This window comes from Canis aureus, chromosome 25, assembly GCF_053574225.1.
Source record: "Canis aureus isolate CA01 chromosome 25, VMU_Caureus_v.1.0, whole genome shotgun sequence".
Lineage (NCBI taxonomy): Eukaryota > Metazoa > Chordata > Mammalia > Carnivora > Canidae > Canis > Canis aureus.
In genome coordinates, this window is record NC_135635.1 from 39,521,435 (window position 1) to 39,542,755 (window position 21,321).

The 21,321-nt window shown below is 57.5% G+C and overlaps 2 protein-coding genes across 5 annotated transcripts; one reads left to right on the plus strand and one right to left on the minus strand.

Annotated features, from left to right (window-relative positions):
* Window positions 1-383: 383 nt before the first annotated feature.
* On the plus strand, window positions 384-14,028 carry IFFO1 (intermediate filament family orphan 1). 3 transcript variants are annotated; one of them, XM_077871309.1, is made up of 9 exons: window positions 384-1,218; window positions 5,259-5,319; window positions 5,479-5,574; window positions 6,653-6,793; window positions 7,764-7,921; window positions 8,066-8,186; window positions 8,457-8,552; window positions 11,910-12,040; window positions 12,968-14,028. In XM_077871309.1, the coding sequence occupies exons 1-9, from the start codon at window positions 446-448 to the stop codon at window positions 13,065-13,067; spliced, it is 1,677 nt and encodes a 558-aa protein (XP_077727435.1). In that variant the 5' UTR covers window positions 384-445; the 3' UTR covers window positions 13,068-14,028. The 3 variants fall into 3 exon arrangements, with proteins under 3 accessions (XP_077727435.1, XP_077727432.1, XP_077727434.1); XM_077871306.1 differs by having other exon boundaries at window positions 388-1,218; window positions 12,964-14,028; XM_077871308.1 differs by having other exon boundaries at window positions 390-1,218; window positions 8,460-8,552; window positions 12,964-14,028.
* Window positions 14,029-14,927: 899 nt separating this feature from the next.
* On the minus strand, window positions 14,928-21,278 carry GAPDH (glyceraldehyde-3-phosphate dehydrogenase). Of its 2 annotated transcripts, XM_077871313.1 has the most exons (10): window positions 18,575-18,613; window positions 16,936-17,035; window positions 16,746-16,852; window positions 16,533-16,623; window positions 16,305-16,420; window positions 16,125-16,206; window positions 15,749-15,900; window positions 15,581-15,659; window positions 15,313-15,494; window positions 14,928-15,204 (listed from the first exon to the last, which is right to left on the minus strand). In XM_077871313.1, exons 1-10 carry the CDS (start codon window positions 18,595-18,597, stop codon window positions 15,135-15,137), a joined length of 1,002 nt encoding a protein of 333 aa, XP_077727439.1. In that variant the 5' UTR covers window positions 18,598-18,613; the 3' UTR covers window positions 14,928-15,134. The 2 variants fall into 2 exon arrangements, with proteins under 2 accessions (XP_077727439.1, XP_077727438.1); XM_077871312.1 differs by lacking the exons at window positions 14,928-15,204; window positions 15,313-15,494; window positions 15,581-15,659; ... (4 more) ...; window positions 16,746-16,852; window positions 16,936-17,035 and adding exons at window positions 17,829-17,949; window positions 18,822-21,278 and having other exon boundaries at window positions 18,575-18,615.
* Between the last annotated feature and the right edge of the window lie 43 nt (window positions 21,279-21,321).

A 21,321-nucleotide genomic window follows, 5' to 3' on the forward strand; every position in this document is an offset into this window, starting at 1 on the left:
GGGCCCCTCTGAAGAGAGAAAATAATGTAGTCTACTGAGAAATGAGTTTCAGGCTCTTGGGCTCCCTGTCTCCTCAGGGGCTCAGGGTCTGGAGTCAGTTTGGATTCTGGGGAGAGGAGGGCAATGGGGGTGTAGAGGGGATGGGCATCCTGCCAGAACCCATGGAGTAGTAAGGGACCTGGATTTTCTTCCTCTGTGCCACCCTGGCTTGCAGGCATGGACTGGGGTCCGCCAGCCTCAGACCCGGAAAGATCCCGGTGCCAGCCTCCAGCCCGGCCGTTCATTGGCTTCCTCTCTCCCCTGCCCCGCCCCCGTGACCTCTGCCCCTACCGCCGGGCCGTCTGATTGGTTGCCCCGCGTCCGCCTGGCGCCTCATTGGCTCTTCCCCCTCGCCCTCCATCCCTGCTCCTGTAGCGGTGTCCGTCTCCCAGCAGAAGACGCCACCATGAATCCGTTATTCGGCCCCAATCTCTTCCTCCTGCAGCAGGAGCAGCAGGGCCTGGCCGGGCCGCTGGGGGACCCTCTGGGAGGCGACCATTTCGCCGGGGGAGGGGACGTGTCCCCGTCGTCGCTCGCCCCGGCCGGCCCGGCAGCCTACTCGCCGCCCGGGCCGGGCCCGGCCCCCCCCGCCGCCATGGCTCTCCGCAACGACCTGGGCTCCAACATCAACGTGCTCAAGACCCTGAACCTCCGCTTCCGCTGCTTCCTGGCCAAGGTGCACGAGCTGGAGCGCCGCAACCGGCTGCTAGAGAAGCAGCTGCAGCAGGCGCTGGAGGAGGGTAAGCAGGGCCGGCGGGGCCTGGCTCGCCGCGACCAGGCCGTGCAGACCGGCTTCGTCAGCCCCATCCGGCCCCTTGGGCTGCCCCTGAGCGCCCGGCCGGCCGCCGTCTGCACCCCGTCGGCGCGGGTGCTTGGCTCGCCCGCGCGGTCGCCAGCCGGCCCCCTCGTGCCCTCCGCGGCCTGCCACTCGTCGCCCTCCACCTCCACCTCCACCTCCTACTCCTCGTCAGCCCGCTTCATGCCCGGCACCATCTGGTCCTTCTCTCACGCCCGCCGGCTCGGGCCGGGACTGGAGCCCACGCTGGTGCAGGGGCCTGGCCTGTCGTGGGTGCATCCCGACGGGGTGGGCGTCCAGATCGACACCATCACCCCCGAGATCCGCGCGCTCTACAACGTCCTGGCTAAAGTGAAGCGCGAGCGGGACGAGTACAAGCGGAGGTAGGGGACCGGGAAGGTGGGGACCGGGCTCAGCGTCATGCCACACATGGGGCCAGGACGAGGTGTGGGTGCTGGAGAGGACAGCAGTGCGGCCCAAGAATCAGGGAGGAATAGGAGAGTAAAGTTCCTGCTGTGTAAGGAGGAGCTTGGAGGTAGACAGACGGCACTGGGTACAGGAAGAGGGGAATCCACAGGGAATGCAGAAGTCGCACTCGTGACAGGAAGAAGGATTCTCTAAGCGGAGGATTGTGGGGAATACATATTTTTCTTGTGGCTTTTCTTTCTGTCTCATCTAGGCTGCAGTGTTTGGATGACTGCGTTAACTGTGGGGTCGTGTGCTGTGTGAAAGGGACACGCGTTTGAGTGGTCACATCTGGGGTACTAAGCCTCTCCAGGCGCAGCCCTCAGAGCAGTTTTGTGATAGAGGCTCCACATACTGATCAAAAGTAAGAGACAAAGCATAGAGCTTTCATTTGGGAGTCTAAATGAAAATAGAAGGGAGTGGTAAGGGAGGGGCTGCATCTCGGAGTGGGCGACCCTGCCACTGCTCTGGGTTTCCCAAAGCAATGTCGATGGAAACTGGGAACTTACCCCAGTTCCATATAAAAGGCTCTGGGACCCCAGAACGTTGCTCAGAGTAAGTAAAAAATAAAATAATAAAAAAGAAAAGAAAAGAAAATAATAAAAGAAAACAGAAAACAAGGGGGAAAAGGAATTTGCTAGGGAAGGGGGAAAGGACTGGTAGTTGTCACAGGACTTGTGGAAGCTGGGGGAATCTGTGAAAGTGCAGAGAGCCAAAGGATGACGAAATGTGAATGAAGCCAGCAGAGGAACCGAGTGGGGAAAAGTTGAGAATATGGACACACCCTGTGAGTATAAGGCAGCTGGGGGCCAGGCCCTGTGCTGTCTGAGGAAGACGATTTGGGTTTTCTGCAGGGGACTGGCAGGGTAGCACAACGGGCCAGGGGAAGGGATGTGATGCTAGTGCTGGCTGTATATCAAGTGGATCCCTTAGAGGGTTGATAACCAGGCCATGAGGAAGGAGCATGAACACAGCCAGCCCTCTGTAGACTTCGTGAGGGATGCCATGGCTGAGAAGGAAGATGACATGTCAGCAGGAGGCTTTATTTTGGGAGCCATCATGGTTAACCTCTTAATTGACTACTCTGACCCCTTGTGGGCAAGCCTGGAAACTACCCTTGCAGCCCAGTGTAGCTGAGATTGGTGTCCTCTGGGGCTTGGCTAAATGCTCCCAGAGATTACCCCAGGGTCTGGGGGCAGCCTTCAGGGATCTGTAACCTGCCAGAGTCTAGCAGATTGCAGACCAGCAGGCTTTCTGACGTTGAGTCCTGTCCTCATGCTGGCTTCCTTCATCGTAGCCCGTGTTATAAGTGCCTTTGGGAGTCTCAGTTCTCCTAAACCATTCTCTCCATTATTCAGATGCCACCCAGAACCAGCCTGCCCCAGCCCCTGGCCCAGCCCCAGCACCTGCCCCTGCCCCTGCCCTTGCAGGAATTAATTAACATTGCCAGCAGCAGAACACGGACAGTTCTGGAATGCACCCATAACCACAGAAACAACTGCTGTTCTCGGGTATTTGTTTTTTCTTAACTGAAAGAGTGTTTGTCCTTGGTCCAGCTGTCCAGGGCAGCAGAGAGTTATTCCTTGGGGATTGATGAGCTCATCGCTCTGCAGCACGCTGCTGTGCAGAGGGCCCTGCAGCTAGAGTTGTCTGGTACGTGACACTGGCAGTTACTCGTTCCTCCACCCCAGATCCTGTGCCCTCGTTCTGTTCTCTTTAAAACAACACTGAAGCTCCTATCTGTGGCCTGGAAGGCATGGGTAGAGCTTTAGCAGTAAACTGTGAAGAATCTGAGGCCTCCCAGGTTCTATTTTCAGCTCCCCCTGCTGTGTGCAACCTTGGGTGGATCTCTCCTGGCCTCAGTTTTCCAGCATAGGAATGGCCCCTGCTTCCTCACTTTGCTCAAGGATACCGTTTATTTGGGAGGGAAGTCTTTAGTAAACATAGAATTCATGGAAATGGCTCAAATTCTACCCATGTCGAGGGAACTTTGTGAGACCAGATTTGAATGGAGGTTGGAAGGAACCTACTCGTGGGAAAGTCTGGCTGGAGAACAGAGAATTCTAGTAAGCGTCCAGGGGCGCCTTGGCTGGCTCAGTCAGAAGAACACGTGACTCTTGACCTCAGGGTCGTGAGTTTGAGCCCCACTTTGGATGTAGAGTTACTGAAAATAAATAAATAAATAAATAAATAAATAAATAAATAAATAAATAAACTTTCAAGAATTCTAGTAAGCTTCCATATGAATTATTTTCAGATTAAAACAACAACAACAACAACAACTCTAAGGTTTTGTTCACCTCAATCTTTCCCTATCTTCCTTATTTAAATTTCTACCTGAATTTGTTGCTTCCTGCCCTTCCCAGTGCATCTTGCCCAAGGCTATTGTCCCCTTGCCAGTCTTGCTTCCTCCAGGGACTCACGGACTCAGGGGTATGAGGGCACTGAATCCCACACCTGCAGGCTGTCAATGAAAAAACCCACAGGCCCAGAAAAGATAAAGTCTTATCTATGTAAAGATATAACTTGATGCTGCTAGGGCTCCTCCCCGGCCCTGACTGACTAACTGATGGAGAATGCTAGAGCAAAAGAAAGAAGGACATGGGGACAGCGGGGAAGGGTGGGCAGAGGGCAAAGAGGCTGGGGAGCTGGGTTGCGTGATGGGCTGGCAGGGTGGTGGCCAGGCTGGCTCCACGAGGAGGGGCACTTGCTGATGTAGAGGAGTTATTTTTAGGAGCACTGCAATGCAGAGCCCAGTGAGGAGCAGGAGGGCATGGAAGGAAGAGGCTGCGGGCAGAGCCCAGGAAGGGAGAGGGGGGTGAGGTGGGAGAGGGAGGAGTAAATCCCACGTCTGCAGAATCTGTCTGTTGGTCAGCCTTTCGTATTCTTGCTATCCTTTTTGCAGCCTCTGGCTCCCTTTCTGATCCTAATCCTGTGGCTTCTCTTGTACCATGGCTTCCTTCCTCAGCCTGGAAGAAGTGGCAGGAGGTGATAGGCTGTCTGAGTGGAGGCTGTGTGAGTGGGGTCTGGGCACCCTAGCAGGCCCCTGAAACCCTCCGCAGCGTGCCGCCCCCAGCACTGTCCTACTGCCTCTGCGCTGCCACGGCCTGTGCACTGGCTTGCCAGGGACTCACGTCCAGGGAGAACCCTAGCCCTACGCAGCAGAGCCTGCCTGTGGCCAAGGGGGCCTCTTTTCTGCTTGTGGTCCTAGTCCTGGAATTCCAGGAGATGCCGCTTCTGGTTCCTACCCATCGGGTTGGCAGAGGTGCTTTTCTGTACTTTGATTTCCCTACCCTTGGGTTTTGGGTGTCTGGGAACCCCAGCTTTCCACTGCTTTCACACCTCAGGGCCAGCCCCATCACCTCTCCACTGCTCGCTTTCAGGGGCTCTGTGTGGGCCTTTTCTGGAGCTTGCAGGGGACAGACTTTCAGTGTCTGCTCCCAGGCTCTTGACCTACCCTGTGGATGTGGTGTATGTCCTGCAGCTGCTTCTCTGGCGTTAAGTGGCACCACGAGAGGCAGGGCAGTGGGCTAGAGGAGCCCTGGTCTGGTGCGGGCAGGAGGCAGGAGACTGGATCTGTGCCACCGAAGGTGGGGGGCCGGGCTGGTGGACCGCAGTGGGGAGAAGGCCAGCCAAGCAGCTGGCTGGGCCAGGGCCTGAGAGGGACAGGCGCTGCAAGGGTGCAGAGTGGTAGCAGTTGCTCTTAAATCCAGTTCCTGGCCCAGAGGTTCTGGGAAGGCAGCTGGTGAGCTTGCACTTGCCAGGAGGCACGGAGCCACCCGACAGCTGCAGCTGGCCACCCACAGACTGGCCAGCCATTCCTGTCCACAGCCCCTGTGCATCTAGGGCACGAGACCTAGAGTAAGAGAGGCCTGAGCCAGAGGGGTGGGAGGCAGGGAGCTGTGGGGTGGGGTGGGACCCCACACCTACATTCCCTCCCGTCCCCCATGTCTGCCAGGTGGGAAGAGGAGTACACTGTGCGGATACAGCTGCAGGAGCGAGTGAATGAGCTCCAGGAGGTGAGGGCTGCCCACCACTGTGCTCCCTCCACCCTTCCTCCTCCCCACCCGGCCCCTAGCAACCCCCCAGACCCTGTCCTCCCCTGGCCCTTCCTTGTCTTCACCTACATTCTGCATCGACAGCACCACTAACAGGCAGGGCTTTCTCCCTAACTTCAGGAAGCCCAAGAGGCTGATGCCTGCCAAGAGGAGCTGGCCATGAAGGTGGAGCAGTTGAAAGCTGAGCTAGTGGTCTTCAAGGGGCTCATGAGCAATGTGAGTGCAGCTACCTCACGCCTGAGACCAGACAGATAAGGCCTTTCTGGTTTGGGCCTGTTGGTTTCCTGGACCCCATCCTCACCCACTTCATTAAAAAAAAATTTTTTTTTAGATTTTATTTATTTATTAATGAGAGAGAGAGAGAGAGAGAGAGAATGGCAGAGACACAGGCAGAGGGAGAAGCAGGCTTCATGCAGGGAGCCCGATGTGGGACTCGATTCCCGGTCCCCAGGATCACGCCCTGGGCTGAAGGTGGTGTTAAGCTGCTGAGCCACCTGGGCTGCCCTCCTCACCCACTTCACTATGCTTCCATCTACCTCTGCCTGCCCCTACGCCACCCTCGTTCAAAAGGAAAAGAAGGGAGCACCTGGCCAGCTTGGTCGGTTAAGTGACTGCCTTCAGCTCAGGTCATGATTCCAGGGTCCTGGCATCGAGCCTGCTTTGCCCTGTCCCTCTGCTCCCTACTTGCGTTCTCTGTCCTTGCCACAAATAAATAAGTAAAATATTTTTAAAAAGAGAAAGGAAAAGAAGGAACAAAAGGCTCCGTGTCGTATCCAAGAGGCACTATGGCCTCCATCATAACTAGAGGTTGTCAAGCGGTTAGTTAAGAACCCAGAGCCCAGCTCTGTGGTATGGCCTTGGTGAATTCCTTCACCGCTCTGCCTCTGTGTCCTCCTCTGTGGAATGGGATAGTAAAGGCATGTACTTTGCAGAGTGACTGTGGAGATTGTAATGCTCTTAGGACCGTGCTGGCACAGACTTAATGCTGAATGAGTGTTAGCCATTCTTCTTCTTCTGGCAATATTTCCTCCACTTTTGTAACACCCAGTGGTCTCACTGGGAGCATCAGTTCTAGGAGGGAGCCCCTGTGGGTCCTGGGCTGTGCGCTCCAGGGCTCCCTGTCCAACCAGGGGGTCTGTGGCATGAGCAGCCCATGAGTGCTGCAGGGAAGGGATTCAGGAAGAGGGGGCCATGGTGGTGTGTGACTGGAAAGATGAGGATCTTGCCAGGGCCATCCTGGGGCTCGTCTAGGGTACTGGCTGCCCTCTCACTGCACCCTACCTTCCCTGGACAGAACCTGTCTGAGCTGGATACAAAGATCCAGGAAAAGGCCATGAAGGTAGATATGGACATCTGTCGCCGCATTGACATCACCGCCAAACTGTGTGACGTGGCCCAGCAGCGCAACTGCGAGGACATGATCAAGATATTCCAGGTGAGGGGGTGGGGCTGCCCACAGGCCCTGGGCCCCTGCCCACGCCTGCCCAGTGCCTCAGCTCCTCACGGGAGGGGGGCGCAGGCAGGGTCCTTCCTTCATCCTCCTGGGGGCCCTACCCCGGCAGTGGGGGCCCTCCGTGGGACTAGGCTGGGGGGCAAGAAGAGCCTCTGAAGAGAAGGTTCGGAAGCCATCTCTAACGCCGTCTCCCCCTCCCTCTCTCCCCCTCTGTCCGCCTCCTCTCCTCTCTTCCTTTCATCTTTTCTTGCTTCCTCCACAGAAGAAGCTGGTTAGTTTGGCTCTCATGCAAGCTTTTGAATGTCCCGTCCCAGTTTCTCAGCCACCCTGGCCTTTGGCCATCAGTTTTGACCTGCTGGGCTATTGGGCCTAGACTTCTCCCATCTCCGTTCTCCTTGCTCTTCCTCCGCCTTTTCTCTATCTCGTTCCCTCTTTGCTCCATTTCTTTCTGCCCCTTCTGCGGCTTCCCAGATCTGGACATGAGACTCAGGTTCTCCTTTGTATATACCGGGTCCTCCTCTTCCTTGCAGCCTGAAACTTGCCTTTTGGTTCCGTCATCTCATTAGAAAGGCTTTTTTTTAATTTTTATTTTTTTAGCAAACAAATCCTCCGTAGTCATTCTGCACATCTACCGTGGGTGCCCCAGGGCCATTTCTCCCCTGGTCTTACTGCCCTATTTTCTCTGTTTCTTCTTTTTCTTCCTTCTCAGTCTGCAGCCCTGTCCCCATCTGTGTCTATCCGCCTGTCTCTCGGTAATTCCGGTGTCTGTTGCTGTCGTCGTAACTGTGTCTTCTCTCTCTGTCCCTGTCTACCCCCCCCTCCCGCTGGTTCACGCTTCTCTGCTCCCTCCCCACCCCCAATCCCCCAACCCAACCCCTGCCGGCACCCATCCGCCCTTCTCCTCATGCACCCGGCCTCGTCTCTGTAGTCTCTGCACTTGTCTCCCATTAAGGTCCCATCCATGGGGGGGCGGAAGCGGGAGCGCAAGGCTGCCATCGAGGAGGACACCTCCCTGTCGGAAAGTGATGGGCCCCGCCAGCCCGATGGGGATGAGGAGGAGAGCACAGCCCTCAGCATCAACGAGGAGATGCAGCGCATGCTCAACCAGCTGTGAGTCCTGAGTCCTGCAGGCCCTCCTCTAGCAGCCCCCATCCCGAGGCCGGAGCCCCCACTACCCACCTCCCACCCCCAACAGTGGCCCTCCTCTGGCAGAAAGGCCCCCGCCCTCCTTGACAGCGGGTTCCCTGTCTCTAGGAGGGAGTATGATTTTGAGGACGACTGTGACAGCCTGACTTGGGAGGAAACTGAGGAGACCCTGCTGCTTTGGGAGGATTTCTCAGGCTATGCCATGGCAGCCGCAGAGGCACAGGGAGAGGTAATGGCCCCTCTCTGCCTCGGGGCCCCGCCAGGCCTGCCCCCCACCTCAAGCTGGACGTCCCGTCCCCTCCCCCTCCTCCCTGCAGTCGCTGCTTTCCCTCTGTGGCCTCCATCCTCTACCTGCTTTTCCCCTTCTCCTTTATCCTCTCTGCCATCTCCAGCTTCCTTTAACCTTACTCTCTCTCTCTCTCTTTCCTGCCTCGGCCCTGTGCAACACCCCATCCCACCCTCCTCTCTGGCCTCGCCCTTGCTTCCCTGTCTGCTCCAGCAGCAGGAAGACAGTTTGGAGAAGGTGATTAAAGATACAGAGTCCCTGTTCAAGACCCGGGAGAAAGAATATCAGGAAACCATTGACCAAATAGAGGTAAGGCTGGGGGTTGAAGCTGTGACCCCAAGGGTGCCAGACACCAGGCGTTTCCCTCTCTCTCTTTTGTGGGGCTGGAGCCTTAAGACTTCAGGCTCTGGAGGGGGGTGGACAGATGTGGGTTCTTTTTTTTTTTTTAAAGATTTTATTTATTTATTCATGAGAGACACACGGAAAGAGAGGCAGAGACACAAGCAGAGGGAGAAGCAGGCTCCATGCAGGGAGCCCGATGCGGGTCTTGATCCCGGGTCTCCAAGATCAGGCCCTGGGCTGAAGGCAGTGCTAAACTGCTGAGCCATCCGGGCTGCCCCAGATGTGGGTTCTAGTCTCAGCCCTGTCACTTACTTTCTGCCGCTCCTGCTTCTAATGGGCTACTTCCGCTCTCTGAGCCTATTTCTTTATTTGTCAAGTGGGGTCTGAATCACAACCCCCTCACAAGCTGGTCTGAAGATCAAATTAAATGAGGCAATGAGCTGAGGGCAGTGCCTGCCTCCTAGTAAGCATGCTGCATGGCGGTTTTACAATTATCAGTAGTACTGTCTGGGTGATGGCAGCGGCTACTAAGTAGACTGTGACTTTTCTGTTTCCTAGCTCAGCCCTTCGGCTGATGGAGGAACCTCTGTTGTCATTCCCTAGCCGGGAGGGTCCTTTGGAAGCAGGCAAGGGAAGCAGTGCTCTAAGTTAGAGCTAGGCCTGCAGCCACTGAGGGAGGTTTGTGGTACTCTGGGTGGAGGGGGGCCTCCTGCTCACGGGGAGGGCCCCTCACTTAGGGAAGAGGCTGTGGGCCTGTAACTCTCAGCCTCTCTTCAAGCCCATGTGGCATATATATATCCTTGCTGCTCTCACACTGCCTGCATTTTGAGAAGGAAGTTGACAGATGATTTTTCTACATGTGTGTTCTCCCAACACATATCACATGGTCTTGCTTCTTTATTTTTACTTTAAATTTTTTAATTTATTTATGATAGTCACAGAGAGAGAGAGAGAGAAAGAGAGGCAGAGACATAGGCAGAGGGAGAGGGAGAAGCAGGCTCCATGCACTGGGAGCCCGACGTGGGATTTGATCCCGGGTCTCCAGGATCGCGCCCTGGGCCAAAGGCAGGCGCCAAACCGCTGCGCCACCCAGGGATCCCGGTCTTTCTTCTTTAAACCACCTGTTTTGGGGATCCCTGGGTGGCGCAGTGGTTTGGCGCCTGCCTTTGGCCCAGGGCGCGATCCTGGAAACCCCGGATCGAATCCCACGTCAGGCTCCCGGTGCATGGAGCCTGCTTCTCCCTCTGCCTATGTCTCTGCTTCTCTCTCTCTCTCTCTCTCTCTATGTGACTATCATAAATAAATAAAATTAAAAAAAAAAATTATAAACCACCTGTTTTGTCTCTTGCCCAGGCAGACAGAGGCTGAGTGTTTTTTTTTTTTTTTTTTTTAAGACTTTATTTATTCATGAGAGCTACACATAGAGGGAGGCAGAGGGAGAAGCAGGCTCCACACAGGGAGCCCAATGTGGGACTCGATCCCTGGTCTCCAGGATCATGCCCTGGGCTGAAGGCATCGCTAAACCGCTGAGCCACCCGGGCTGCCCCTGCCCGAGGCTGAGTATTAAAGGCCTGCAAAAAAAATAAAAAAAAAAAAAATAAAGGCCTGCAGCCACGTGTCTGCTCCCCGATGAGGAGGGGGTGGGGAGCCACTTGCTTTCCATCCACTTGCTGACACCCACGTGGCAGTCTTCTTCTCTTGCAGTGAGATGGTGTTAGGAGAGGTGTTGGGAGAGCTGACGGGGGGCATTAGGTGCAATGTTGGCCCTGGTGACCCCTGGGGTGACTGGGATGAAGGCAAGGTGCATTTCCCATTATCAGTGGTAAAGCCAGGGCCAGGTGGAGGGTGGAAGGAGCTCCTGCTGTCCTTTCTGCTTCCTCTCCATCGAGTCCCAGCCCTATGCCTCCCTCTGGTCACAGAGCAAGGCTGCGATTTTCAGTGGAGGCTGTTGGACACCTCCTAGCGTGTGGTGGCTGCCTTCTCTCACCCCTGCTTTAGACGTGTGAGATAAATAAGGGGACACACACAGATACATAGCGGCAACTGGTGGAGATCTAGCCTTGTCTTTGTATAGAATACATTTGCTTCATTTCCTTCTTTCCTGTCCTAGTGAGTGATGGCCTCTGGAAGTTAGCCCCTTCCCCTCCTGCTCCCCTGAGCTAGAGAAACTGGGGTGAGGCAGCAGCCCATCTGAACAAAAGCTGGTAACCCCCGGTTGTCTTCCTGGATTGAGTGGTGGGTGGGCATGTCCTGCTGCTCTGGCTTGCTACCGTGTCCCAGCTCTGGAGTCAAGGCTGCCAGCCAAGCTGTATCTACTGGGGCTCCCGATGCACCAGGCCACCATCTCTTCTGTCTGGCCCTGTGACCCATTTGTTTCTTCCTCTGAGTTCCCATCCTCTCCCTGTCCAGTTTGGATTAGTTCTGGGTGGTTTCCTCTATCCAAGTTGGATTATTCATGGGTAGTTTCCTACCCTTTCTCTGCTCTCAGGCAGCCAGGCCAATCTCCTTCAAGCAGTTTTATTCAGCCTCTCCTTTTGGCCCCTGTCCTTTGTACCCCAAACAAAGAGAGGTCCAGATTGTCTCTGGCCCAGATCTTTTCCGCCTTTGCCCCGCCTCTCAGCTCTACCTCTGTGAAGGAGGCCGTATTTCCTTGATTCTGAGCCCCCATTTTCTCACGAACGTTTCCTGGAACGTTTCCTGAATGGGGATACATCTTAGAACCAATAGGACACTGGCTGTGGCCACATTCTTTCTGTTAGATGCTGAGTTGGCTCACAGGTGAGACAAGAGGGTACTAAGGAGAGGATTGAGCCTCTTCCAGCAGAGCAAGCGGGAGGGCCCCCTTTGTGCTGTGCTATGTCCCGGGGGTCACTAAGTGATTTCCCCATCAGGGTGCTGGGCATGCACAGGCAGAGATGAATACGACCCATGGCTGGCCTCCTGGGAGCACCTGAATGAGAGAGGGAGACAGATGGGGTGCAGCCTTGTACAGGGCCATGTGGGAAGCCCGGTGAGGGGGCAAGGCTGTGCGCAGACGGCCGCCGGGCTCTCTGTTCTGCTCACATGCACGTTCCTCTCATCAGAGAGGGTCCGTAGCAGAGGCCTCTGCCTTCCTCCATAGGCAGAGATTCCCAGGACAACTAGGAGGAATGAGAGTACACTGGGTGCCTTCTGACTTGGCCTGGCTTATTTTTAATCTGAGCCCTCACCCACGGCCGCCTGCCACCCCCCACCCCCTGGTGGTGTTCTTGGTGTGTTAGCTTCCTGGGAGTTTGGGGCAAGGACAACGCTGACCTGGATGGCCCTGCCCTGCCCCTGCCACAGCTGGAGCTGGCCACAGCTAAGAATGACATGAACCGACACTTGCATGAATACATGGAGATGTGCAGCATGAAGCGAGGCTTGGACGTGCAGATGGAGACCTGCCGCCGGCTCATCACACAGTCTGGAGACCGGTGAGGACCTCCCCTGGAGTGGGGGCTTGGCCTGCCTTCTTCCGCGTCTTCTTCCTAGGGTGCGCACGGGCGGGGCAGGGGAGTGGTGGACCAGAGGCCCTGTGACCCTGAGACCCCATGCATCGTGATGGGAGGCCCTTAGAGGCCACCTGGTATGTCAGGCCAGCCCGACAACCTTCTCTCCCTTAGCAGGCGGATAAGGGGTGTGTGCCCATTTGTGGCTGGACAGCCCAAACCTCCCAATGCCACTAACCCTGGTGGTTCCCCTGGTTAGGAGCAGCTAAAAATTGGTAGGGAACAGAAGAAGTGTGGGGGCAGATTTTTATCTGAAGCCAGGGCTACAATTGGTGCATTTAACCCTGTGGAAGCTCTACCTCTACAAAAAAGTAAATTTTAAAAAGTCACAAAAATACTAGACATAGTAGATTTAGATAGACATAAATCAAGTCTGTGCACTTGGGCTCAGGCAACCTCTCTCATAGTATGATTTAAGATACTTCTTTTTAAATTAAATTTATTTGAGAGCAAGCAAGTGAGCACAGCAGGGGGAGAGGGAGACTCCCCGCTGAGCAGGGAGCCAGACGTGGGGCTCGATCCCAGGACCCTGGGATCATGACCTGGGCCGAGGGCAGATGCTTAACTGACTGAGCCACCCCGCAATTTGAGATATTTCTGAACTCTGAGCCTCCCAGAGTCCACAGGATAAAGACAGGGACCATATCCCATCAGAGTAGGGTAGAAGAAGTGGGTAGACCCTTCCCTGCTTCCCTTACCCTGTGGCCACCCTTGCCTCTGTGGCCCTCCTATCCTTGCCTGAGATGGTGCTCACAGGCCCGTCTGAGAATAAAGTCACGGGAAAGAGGAATGCCAGCCTCAGCAGGATGCCTGCCTGCCCCAAGGTGACAACTGGTGTTTTTTTCTAGAAAGTCTCCTGCTTTCACTGCGGTCCCGCTTAGCGACCCGCCGCCACCGCCGCCAAGTGAGGCTGAGGACTCCGATCGCGATGTCTCATCTGATAGCTCCATGAGATAGGGACCTACCTCCAGCTTGGTGCCCTGGGGCCCCCACCCTGCTGGGAACTCACCGAGGCAGAGGGGGGTTCACAGAAGGGGAACATCATTCGCCTGGCAGCACCAAGCCTTGCCCCTGGGGACTGGGGCGCTCCTCCCTCAGCCTTCCTGCCTGGTCCTTAGCCTCCAGGGCCCTAAGGTGTCTGGAGCGAGGCTCAGCCTGCCCGTCCCAGGCGACTCCCACCACAGCTGGGGCTCTGCTGCCTTCATGCGTGGGTGTCTGCTACTTTCTCATCTTTAAAATCCTGCCAGAGCAATTGTGGCTCCTTACTTTCTCCACTGAGTAAGGAATGTGGTTGTCAGAGCTTCCTTCCATCTCTGGCCTCGAGCCAGCTGGCTGATTCTGTACTGGTGCTAACCGGCCCAGGTACTGGTATGAAGTGGATTAGGCTGGATATTCTATGGCTTATAAACACATGCAGTGGGAGGAGGACAGACTGGGTAGGCTGTTCTGTCCTCCCTCTGTCGTTCAAGTGCTCACTGCCGTCTGCCCGTGGATGGCAGAGACGCAGCTGCGACCCTTCCCTCATGAAGCCTGGGTCCAGGCAGCTTCTCAACCTGACTGGGTGCAGTGTTGTGGAGGGAAGTGGAAGCCCTTGCTTGTTTCCCAGTCAATGCTGAGTGGCAGAGAAAAAGGTGAAGCTACTTGTGTGTGTGTGTGTGTGTGCGTGCGTGTGTGCGTGCATGTGTATGCGCTCAGGGTCTTAGTCTCTTCAAGCATCCATTGGAGATCTGTCTCCTCCGTGTCTGTCATACACTGAGGGCCAATAGGCTAAGAAGATGTCCCAGACTGGGAAGAGGTTGGGAGAAACTGGAGACATGGCAATGAGGGAGGACGCGTCAGCCTAACTGCCTGAGGAAGGCTGAGCTGACATTGGAATGGAATCTTTAATAATAACCTGGAGAGTATTTACTGAACACTTGTGTGTCACTGTTTGAAGCACTTTCTGGTGCTGGCTACACAGTCCCTTCTGGGAGGTACGCACTGTTCATCACCTTACATGTGAGCAGGTACAAAGTAAGGCGGGGAGGTTGTAAGGAACTTGCCCCAGTGGAGGCTCCAGTTGCAGAACTGGGGCCTCCATCTGTGGCTGAGGCCAGCCTGTGCTTCCACCCCTGAAGCCCTCACCCAGGGAGATGGCACGGATTCCCTCAATGTGTCCCGAGAAAAGTACTAGAGGTGGACATTACCCTCACTTTCCTGACCACTTACCCCAGTGCTTAATACAGCCACAGAATGTAATACTTCCAGACCTTCAGGGGCTGGGCACTGGCTTATCTTGCAGATGGGAGTAACCAGGGCGCACATGCCAGTAACTTACTCCAGATCTCACAGCTGTGAGGCAGAGTGGAATTTGCACCCTGGCAGTCACTATACTCCACACAGCTAGGGCTCCGCTTCACAGTGGCCAGGTAACCCAGCCTGGCCAAGGCTGTTAGATTTGCTAGCCCAATTCCAAAGCCCTGATTTCTCTGCAAGGTTACCCTCCAGGGGGCTGCAGACAGTACAGCTCTCAGAGCTGGCCAGGTATCTGGTGACAAAATGGACTGGTCCTCTCAAGTGGCCATGCAGGATCCTGTAGCACCAGGGGCCCCAGAGGGATACTAAGCCATAGTGAAGAGCAACAGCCCTTGGTAGGGAGTGCTGTGTGCACGCAGTCATGAAGGATGCCTTCTGTTAGGGGAGGCCCATGGCTGAGTTTTGCTGGTTAAGGTAGGCTGGACTGACCTCTCTTTGGCACACAGCCTAGCTCCCCTCCCCTTTACCCCAGACCCTGTAATAAGCTAAAAAAACAAAACACAAAACCTCCAAAGACTTGGCTGGGTACAGTATACTTTATTGATGGTACATGACAAGGTAGGGCTCCCCAAGCCCTTCCCCTTCCTTGGGGTCTAGGATGTAAATTGGAGGTCAGGAGATTCTCTCAGTGTGTTGGGGGATTAAGTTGGGGCAGGGACTCCCCAGCAGCTGAGGGCCTCTCTCTTCCTCTTGTTCTTGCTGGGGCTGGTGGTCCAGGAGGCTCTTACTCCTTGGAGGCCATGTGGACCATGAGGTCCACCACCCGGTTGCTGTAGCCGAATTCATTGTCATACCTGGAAGGAGATCAAGAATTAAAGCCCATTTTCCTGAACCGGTCACCAGAGGGCGCCAGACTCCAACTGCTTTCCTAGGTGCTGCTCCACACCGGGCCTGCCACTTACCAGGAAATGAGCTTGACAAAGTGGTCATTGAGGGCAATGCCAGCCCCGGCGTCGAAGGTGGAAGAGTGGGTGTCACTGTTGAAGTCACAGGAGACCACCTGGTCCTCAGTGTAGCCCAGGATGCCCTTGAGGGGTCCCTCCGATGCCTGCTTCACTACCTTCTTGATGTCGTCATATTTGGCCTAATGAGGTAGAAATGAGATGCTTATTCAAGGTCCAATTTTGCGGACTAATCCCTAGGCCACCACCTTTTCCAGGTCATACTTACAGCTTTCTCCAGGCGGCAGGTCAGATCCACAACTGATACATTGGGGGTGGGGACACGGAAGGCCATGCCAGTGAGCTTCCTATAGACGGGAGGGGGTGGAAGCAGGGTCAGCACCATTCCCCTTGGCCCCCCAGATGTCCAGGGCAGAACAGCAGCAAGGAACCTCACCCGTTCAGCTCAGGGATGACCTTGCCCACAGCCTTGGCAGCGCCAGTGGAAGCAGGGATGATGTTCTGGGCAGCCCCTCGGCCGTCACGCCACAGCTTCCCAGAGGGGCCGTCCACAGTCTTCTGGGTGGCAGTGATGGCATGGACGGTGGTCTGGAGACAAGGGAGAAGGAGTGAGGGCCTGCCAGTAGTCATCGCCTCACCGACCCTTTGGCCTCTCTCTTCCCCTTAGGAAGAGTTTAGGGATAGAGTGACCAGACCTCGGAACCCCCAATGCCCCATAGCCCCCACAGCCCAGGATCATGTTCTAAGTGGGGAAAACAATGTAGTCCCAAGTGAGAAATGAAGGGCCTAGGCACTTTCCCCATAACTCATACCATGAGGCCCTCCACGATGCCGAAGTGGTCATGGATGACTTTGGCTAGAGGAGCCAAGCAGTTGGTGGTGCAGGAGGCATTGCTGTGAAGAGGTAGGCAAGTCAAGGTCAAGCAAGTCCATCCTGGAACGTGCACAAGTACTATGGGACCGCTTCTCCACTCCCCTCCTGCCATACCTACCTGACAATCTTGAGGGAGTTGTCATACTTCTCATGGTTCACGCCCATCACAAACATGGGGGCATCAGCAGAAGGAGCAGAGATGATGACCCTCTTGGCCCCGCCTTTCAAGTGAGCCTGCAGTAGGAGTCATTATGATCCAGGGGCTCCCTTTCCTGGTCTACATCCATACTCCCTACCAAATCCCAGGGTCACCCTTCTCCACCTTTATGGTCTCCCTGGCACTCACCCCAGCCTTCTCCATGGTGGTGAAGACCCCAGTGGACTCCACAACATACTCAGCACCAGCATCACCCCATTTGATGTTGGCGGGATCTCGCCTATGAGGGAAGACAAAGATGCCAAGTTCAAAGACAAAGGTACCATGAACCTTGAGGTGGTCACCCCATCCTAGTATCTTCCCTCAAAACAAACTTCTCCCTGTTGGGTCTTGCACACTTACTCCTGGAAGATGGAGATGGACTTCCCGTTGATGACAAGTTTCCCGTTCTCAGCCTTGACTGTGCCGTGGAATTTGCCGTGGGTAGAATCATACTGGAACATGTACACCTGGAGGGACCAAGGGAGGGCATTGACGGGCTGCGCTTCAGCCAGGCTCGGCTCCCTAGCTCAGCTGCAGGGGCAGCACTCACCATGTAGTTGAGATCAATGAAGGGGTCATTGATGGCGACAATATCCACTTTGCCAGAGTTAAAAGCAGCCCTGGTGACCAGGCGCCCAATACGGCCAAATCTGAGAAGAACAAAAGGTGAGATGGGCATGGAAGCAGCCCCAGGCCAACTTACTCTCTTCCAGAGGTTAGAAGATGGCACTTCCCAGCCACCAGGAAGTCCCAAGAAGTCTAATTTTATCTTTCTGGGCAACCTTGCCAGGACACCCTGGCCAAAAAGTGAAACCTGCCCCAAGAGGTGATCAGATTCAAAGACTTGCCCAACTCGCCAGTCCCCACAAAGAGGAGCAGCAGTGCAGGGCCCTGCTCCGGCCACCCCCACAGTCCGGGTGCATGGTGTTTATCACCCCCCACTAGCTGTGCCCTGAGAAATGCTTGTTCTGGTCTGGCGGAGCTTCAGGATACACCCTCTGGGCAGCAAAGACTTGCACACCTGGCATCACCAAGCTCAAAGGGCAAGAGTAAAGGTCAGAAACTAACTGGCCATGGAAAGCCCATTCCTTCCTCCAAAAGAGAAAGGGGAAAAAGGAGTAGTTCTCAACCTCCTAATCTCAGGGTTCCAGTTTGCTAAGCCCTCTCCTAAACATCAGGCTTGAAGCAGCAGATGTGTGGGCGTGCGCGTGGGGGGCAGCTGGGGGAGGTGGAAGACTAGAAGCCCAGGCCCCCGCTGCAGAAAGGTCAGGCGGCTATATTTAACCCCAGATTAGGACGAGTGGGGATCTGATTTCTGGAAGATGGAATGGGGAGAAGGGCAGGATTCCCAAGGCTCACGGACACCTAATCCTCCCAGTGACCTTTCTAGCCTGGCCCTTAGGGTTGGGTCAGCTCTGGGCGTGGGTGAAGAGAGCTTCCAGGCAGCCAAGGTGCAGGAAGGGGCTGCCGCCTCAGGAGCCATCTTGTGGCGCAAAGTCTCCGACTGCCCATGACTCAGCTCCCCCAACATGGCACTGAGCTGCGCTACCACACCTTTTTCTCTCTAGAGAAAAAAGGGGGTAAAAGAAAACGACGAAAAAAAGACAGGAGGGCACCCTCGGATCCTTGTTCCTAATCCCCCAGAGAATGTTCTAGGAGGAGCATCCCCAAGGGAAGTCGCCGGCAGCCTAGGGATGGTCCGCGGCCAGGTCTGCAGCCCCGCCCCACCTGGTTTCCGGGGCGCCGGCGACCGCACCCCGCGGGCCCAGAGCAGGGCTGAGTCACGGGCGAGCGGCAGCGAAGCTACGGGAGCTTCCCTAACGGCGGTTCCTGCGCTTCCTTCCCGGTTGCAACATGGCGGCCGGTGACCGCAAGCGGGTCGCGCCCCCCGCCGGCCCGGGCATCCCGGGGCCCCGGCTCGGGGGGCGGGGGCGGGGCGGGGAGGGGGCGGGGGAGGGGCGCACCGCGGCACGTGACCCCGCAGGGCGCGAAAGCGAAGAAAGCGGCGGGGGATTACGGGGACGGCGGGGGATTACGGGCGGCGGGTGGGAGGAGGCCGCGCCGGGGCCACGAGGCCGTCCGCGGCGGCGCCTCGCGGGTCCGGGCCGACCTTGAGTTCTCCTTGGGGGGGGGGGGGTAGGACCACCGCGCCACGCTCCCACGCACCCGGCCCGCGGCCCCGAACTCACCCGTTCACTCCGACCTTCACCATCGTGCCTCGGGGACGCGCCTGCGGACAGACGGGGGCGAGCATGAAGGCGCAGGGCGGTGCCCCCCGGTGCCCCCCCCCCGGCCTCCATTCCCACCCCGCGCTCGGGCACGTCCGTCCGCCCCCGCGCGCCCCCTGCCCCGCAGGGCCGAGGTGCGGCCGGGTACGCGGGGCCCGCGGGGCGCCCTGTCCTGGGGCTCCCGTCGGCGGGGCCCGGCCGGCCTTACCTGGGGCTGCAGCAGAAGACGCGGCTGTCTGTCGGGCGGGGAGGAGCAGAGAGCGCCGGCGGACGCTGCGGGCTCGATTTATAGCGCCGGGCCCGGCGGGGGGGCGGGGGGGCGCGGGCCCCGCCTCCCGCCCGCTCGCCCAGTCGCGGCCCGAGGGCGCGGAGGCCTGAGCTACGTGCGCCCGTAAAGCCGCGAGTAGCCGGGCCCCCTTTTTTTTCTTTTGGACGGGTCTGCGGCCCCAGCGCGCGCGCACCCAGCGGGTGGGCCGGGGACGGCGTGGGGGAGGGGACGGAGACCGGCCCGGTGGGGGCGGCGAGCTCCGAGGGAGCTCTGCGGGCCGCGAGGCCGGCTCCTGGGGACGACGGAGGCCTCCGGGAGCCGCGGCCGTTGGCGTTGCCGCACGGATGACACGGGGGGGCCCTGGGAGCCGGCGGGATGGGGAGCCGGAGCCGGGACCCCTCGCCGCTGCACGCCGCCACCCCCGTCCCCTTTTTTTGGGAGGCTGAGAGGCGGGAGGCCTGAGACACTTCTCCAGGCTCTGCGGTAGTGACGGGGGATCCGCGGAGGAGACGGCCCGGGGGGGTGGGGGGGGTCAGCCGCCGTCCGCCGGGCCCGGCCCAGCCCCCACTGCCCCCTCCCCGGGGCCCTGGCTCCCGGCCTCTGTGGGCCGGGGACCTGGTGAGGCGCAGGGCAGGGGGGCCTGGAGGCTCGGGGGCGGCTCGGAGGCGGCCGACGGTGGGGGCGGCTTCTGCACTGAAGGTCACGCCGCCCTGCGAGCTGGAGCAGCGCGCAGAGCCGATAACGGGGGGGACAAACCGGGCCCCGTGTGCACAGTGCTGGGCCCCGGGCGGGGCTGGGCCCGGGGGGCGGGCAGGCCGGAGGCCCCCCACTAAGTCGCTCCGGGAGAGCTGAGGGCTGCGCCGCCCGGGCCTGGAGACAGTGCCCCTTTCAGCCGCTGCAGCCGGGCGGGAGCGCGGGACGTGCGGGCGGAAGTCCCTCCCCATCCTGGGACGTGCGGGCCAGCCCCGGAGCCAGGGACGCCCCTGCCCTGCGGCGCCCGGGAATGCGGGGGGCAGGGCGAGCGGTCGGAGGAGGGAAAAAAACCCGGCAGGTCTCCGGCACGCGGTGGGAAGCGCCCCCGGCCGCACGCGAGGTAGAGGAAGGGGCCCGTTGCCCTCCGCAGCCGCAGCCCCAGCTGAGGAAGGATGGAACGACGGCTTAGGAAGGGGTGGGGAGGGACTTGGCCCATCAGCAGGTGCTGGGGGCTGGGGACCCAGGGGCCTCTTTGCTGGCCCAGCGTAACCTGAGACCAGCCCCCTTCTCTAGCTGAAGAGCCTGCAGCTAAGTTTAGCCCGCCTGGTGATAACCTTTGCTTAAAAGGCAGAGAGCACACTCCCCGCACCCGGCTCCCAGTCCCTGCCCTTTCTGGGATTGCCCTCCCTCGTTGGGGCCCCAGAGCCAAGTCAGTGTCTGGCAGCCATGTGCTTGCTTGGTTCCCAGGGGCTTTTCACGAACCCCAAGTGCAGGGCCAGAGGGCACCTAACGGGGACAGGAGGTGACAAATGGGATGCGCCACAGGCTTTCTATTGGGGCCTGGGATGGGGACTCAGAGGCTCAACCAGGACCATTAATCTTTCTCTGGAAAGGGTCCTAGCCCCTTCATGTTCCCACACTACCCACAGTGCGTTATCTGAGGTCCCATCTTCCCTTTTGCCTGTTGCGCATCCTTTTTCAGTAGTGTCCTCAGCCAGAAAGAGGGAGCTCAGTGCCCACAGAGCATTACTGATGCAGCCTGCCGTTGTCATGACAGCAAAGACACCACTGTCGTCATGAGAGCATGCTCACTGCCTCCTGGTCCAGGTGACTCAGCAGACAAGACTTGGGGAGTTGAGGGGGTGGGCAGGCGAAAGCAGTGCCTGCCTGAGGGGCTGACTTCCCACAGACTCTAACAGTAAAGGGATTCTTGGTAGGTGGAGTTTCCACAGATGGTGGAGAGGACCTGGCCTTCCATCAGCCCGGTGGCCAGGTCAGTCACCTGTCCCAGAGATGGGCTTACAGAACATAAAGCGGGGAGGGGAGCACACAGACCAGCCCTTGGTCTGGAGAAGGGTTTCTCCACCTTGGCACCATTGATGTTTTGGGCTGAGTAATTATGTTGTGGGGTCTGTCTTCTGCATTGTAGGAAATTTAGCAACATCCCTCGTCTCTACCCACTAGATGCCAATAGCATCCCTCCAACCTAGGTTGATGACAAAAATAATCTCTAGACATTGCCAAATGTCCCCTGGAGGGCAAAACTGCCCCCAAGTGGAGCAGCACTGATCTGGAGACTAGACACTGTGCTCTGCTGCCGTGAAGCAATCCTGCTATTTGGGCAGCATGGGGAGGTTGAGAAGGGGAAAATAAGGCACCAGGGGGAAGAGCATGGAGCTTGAAACAGCCTCTAGAACCTCCCCTTTCTGGACTGATAATCCTCTGCCTGCCTTCTGTGTCTTGGCTA

Excerpts from the sequence above, each read along its gene's own strand:
- IFFO1 (XM_077871306.1), top strand. The coding sequence starts at position 446 with ATGAATCCGTTATTCGGCCCCAATCTCTTCCTCCTGCAGCAGGAGCAG. Across the intron at positions 6,794-7,763 it reads ACATGATCAAGATATTCCAG|GTCCCATCCATGGGGGGGCG; the intron begins GTGAGGGGGTGG and ends TCTCCCATTAAG. Across the intron at positions 12,041-12,963 it reads ATCACACAGTCTGGAGACCG|AAAGTCTCCTGCTTTCACTG; the intron begins GTGAGGACCTCC and ends GTTTTTTTCTAG.
- GAPDH (XM_077871312.1), bottom strand. The coding sequence starts at position 19,825 with ATGGGGAGGGACTTCCGCCCGCACGTCCCGCGCTCCCGCCCGGCTGCA. Across the intron at positions 18,616-18,821 it reads GTCTTCTGCTGCAGCCCCAG|GCGCGTCCCCGAGGCACGAT; the intron begins GTAAGGCCGGCC and ends GTCTGTCCGCAG.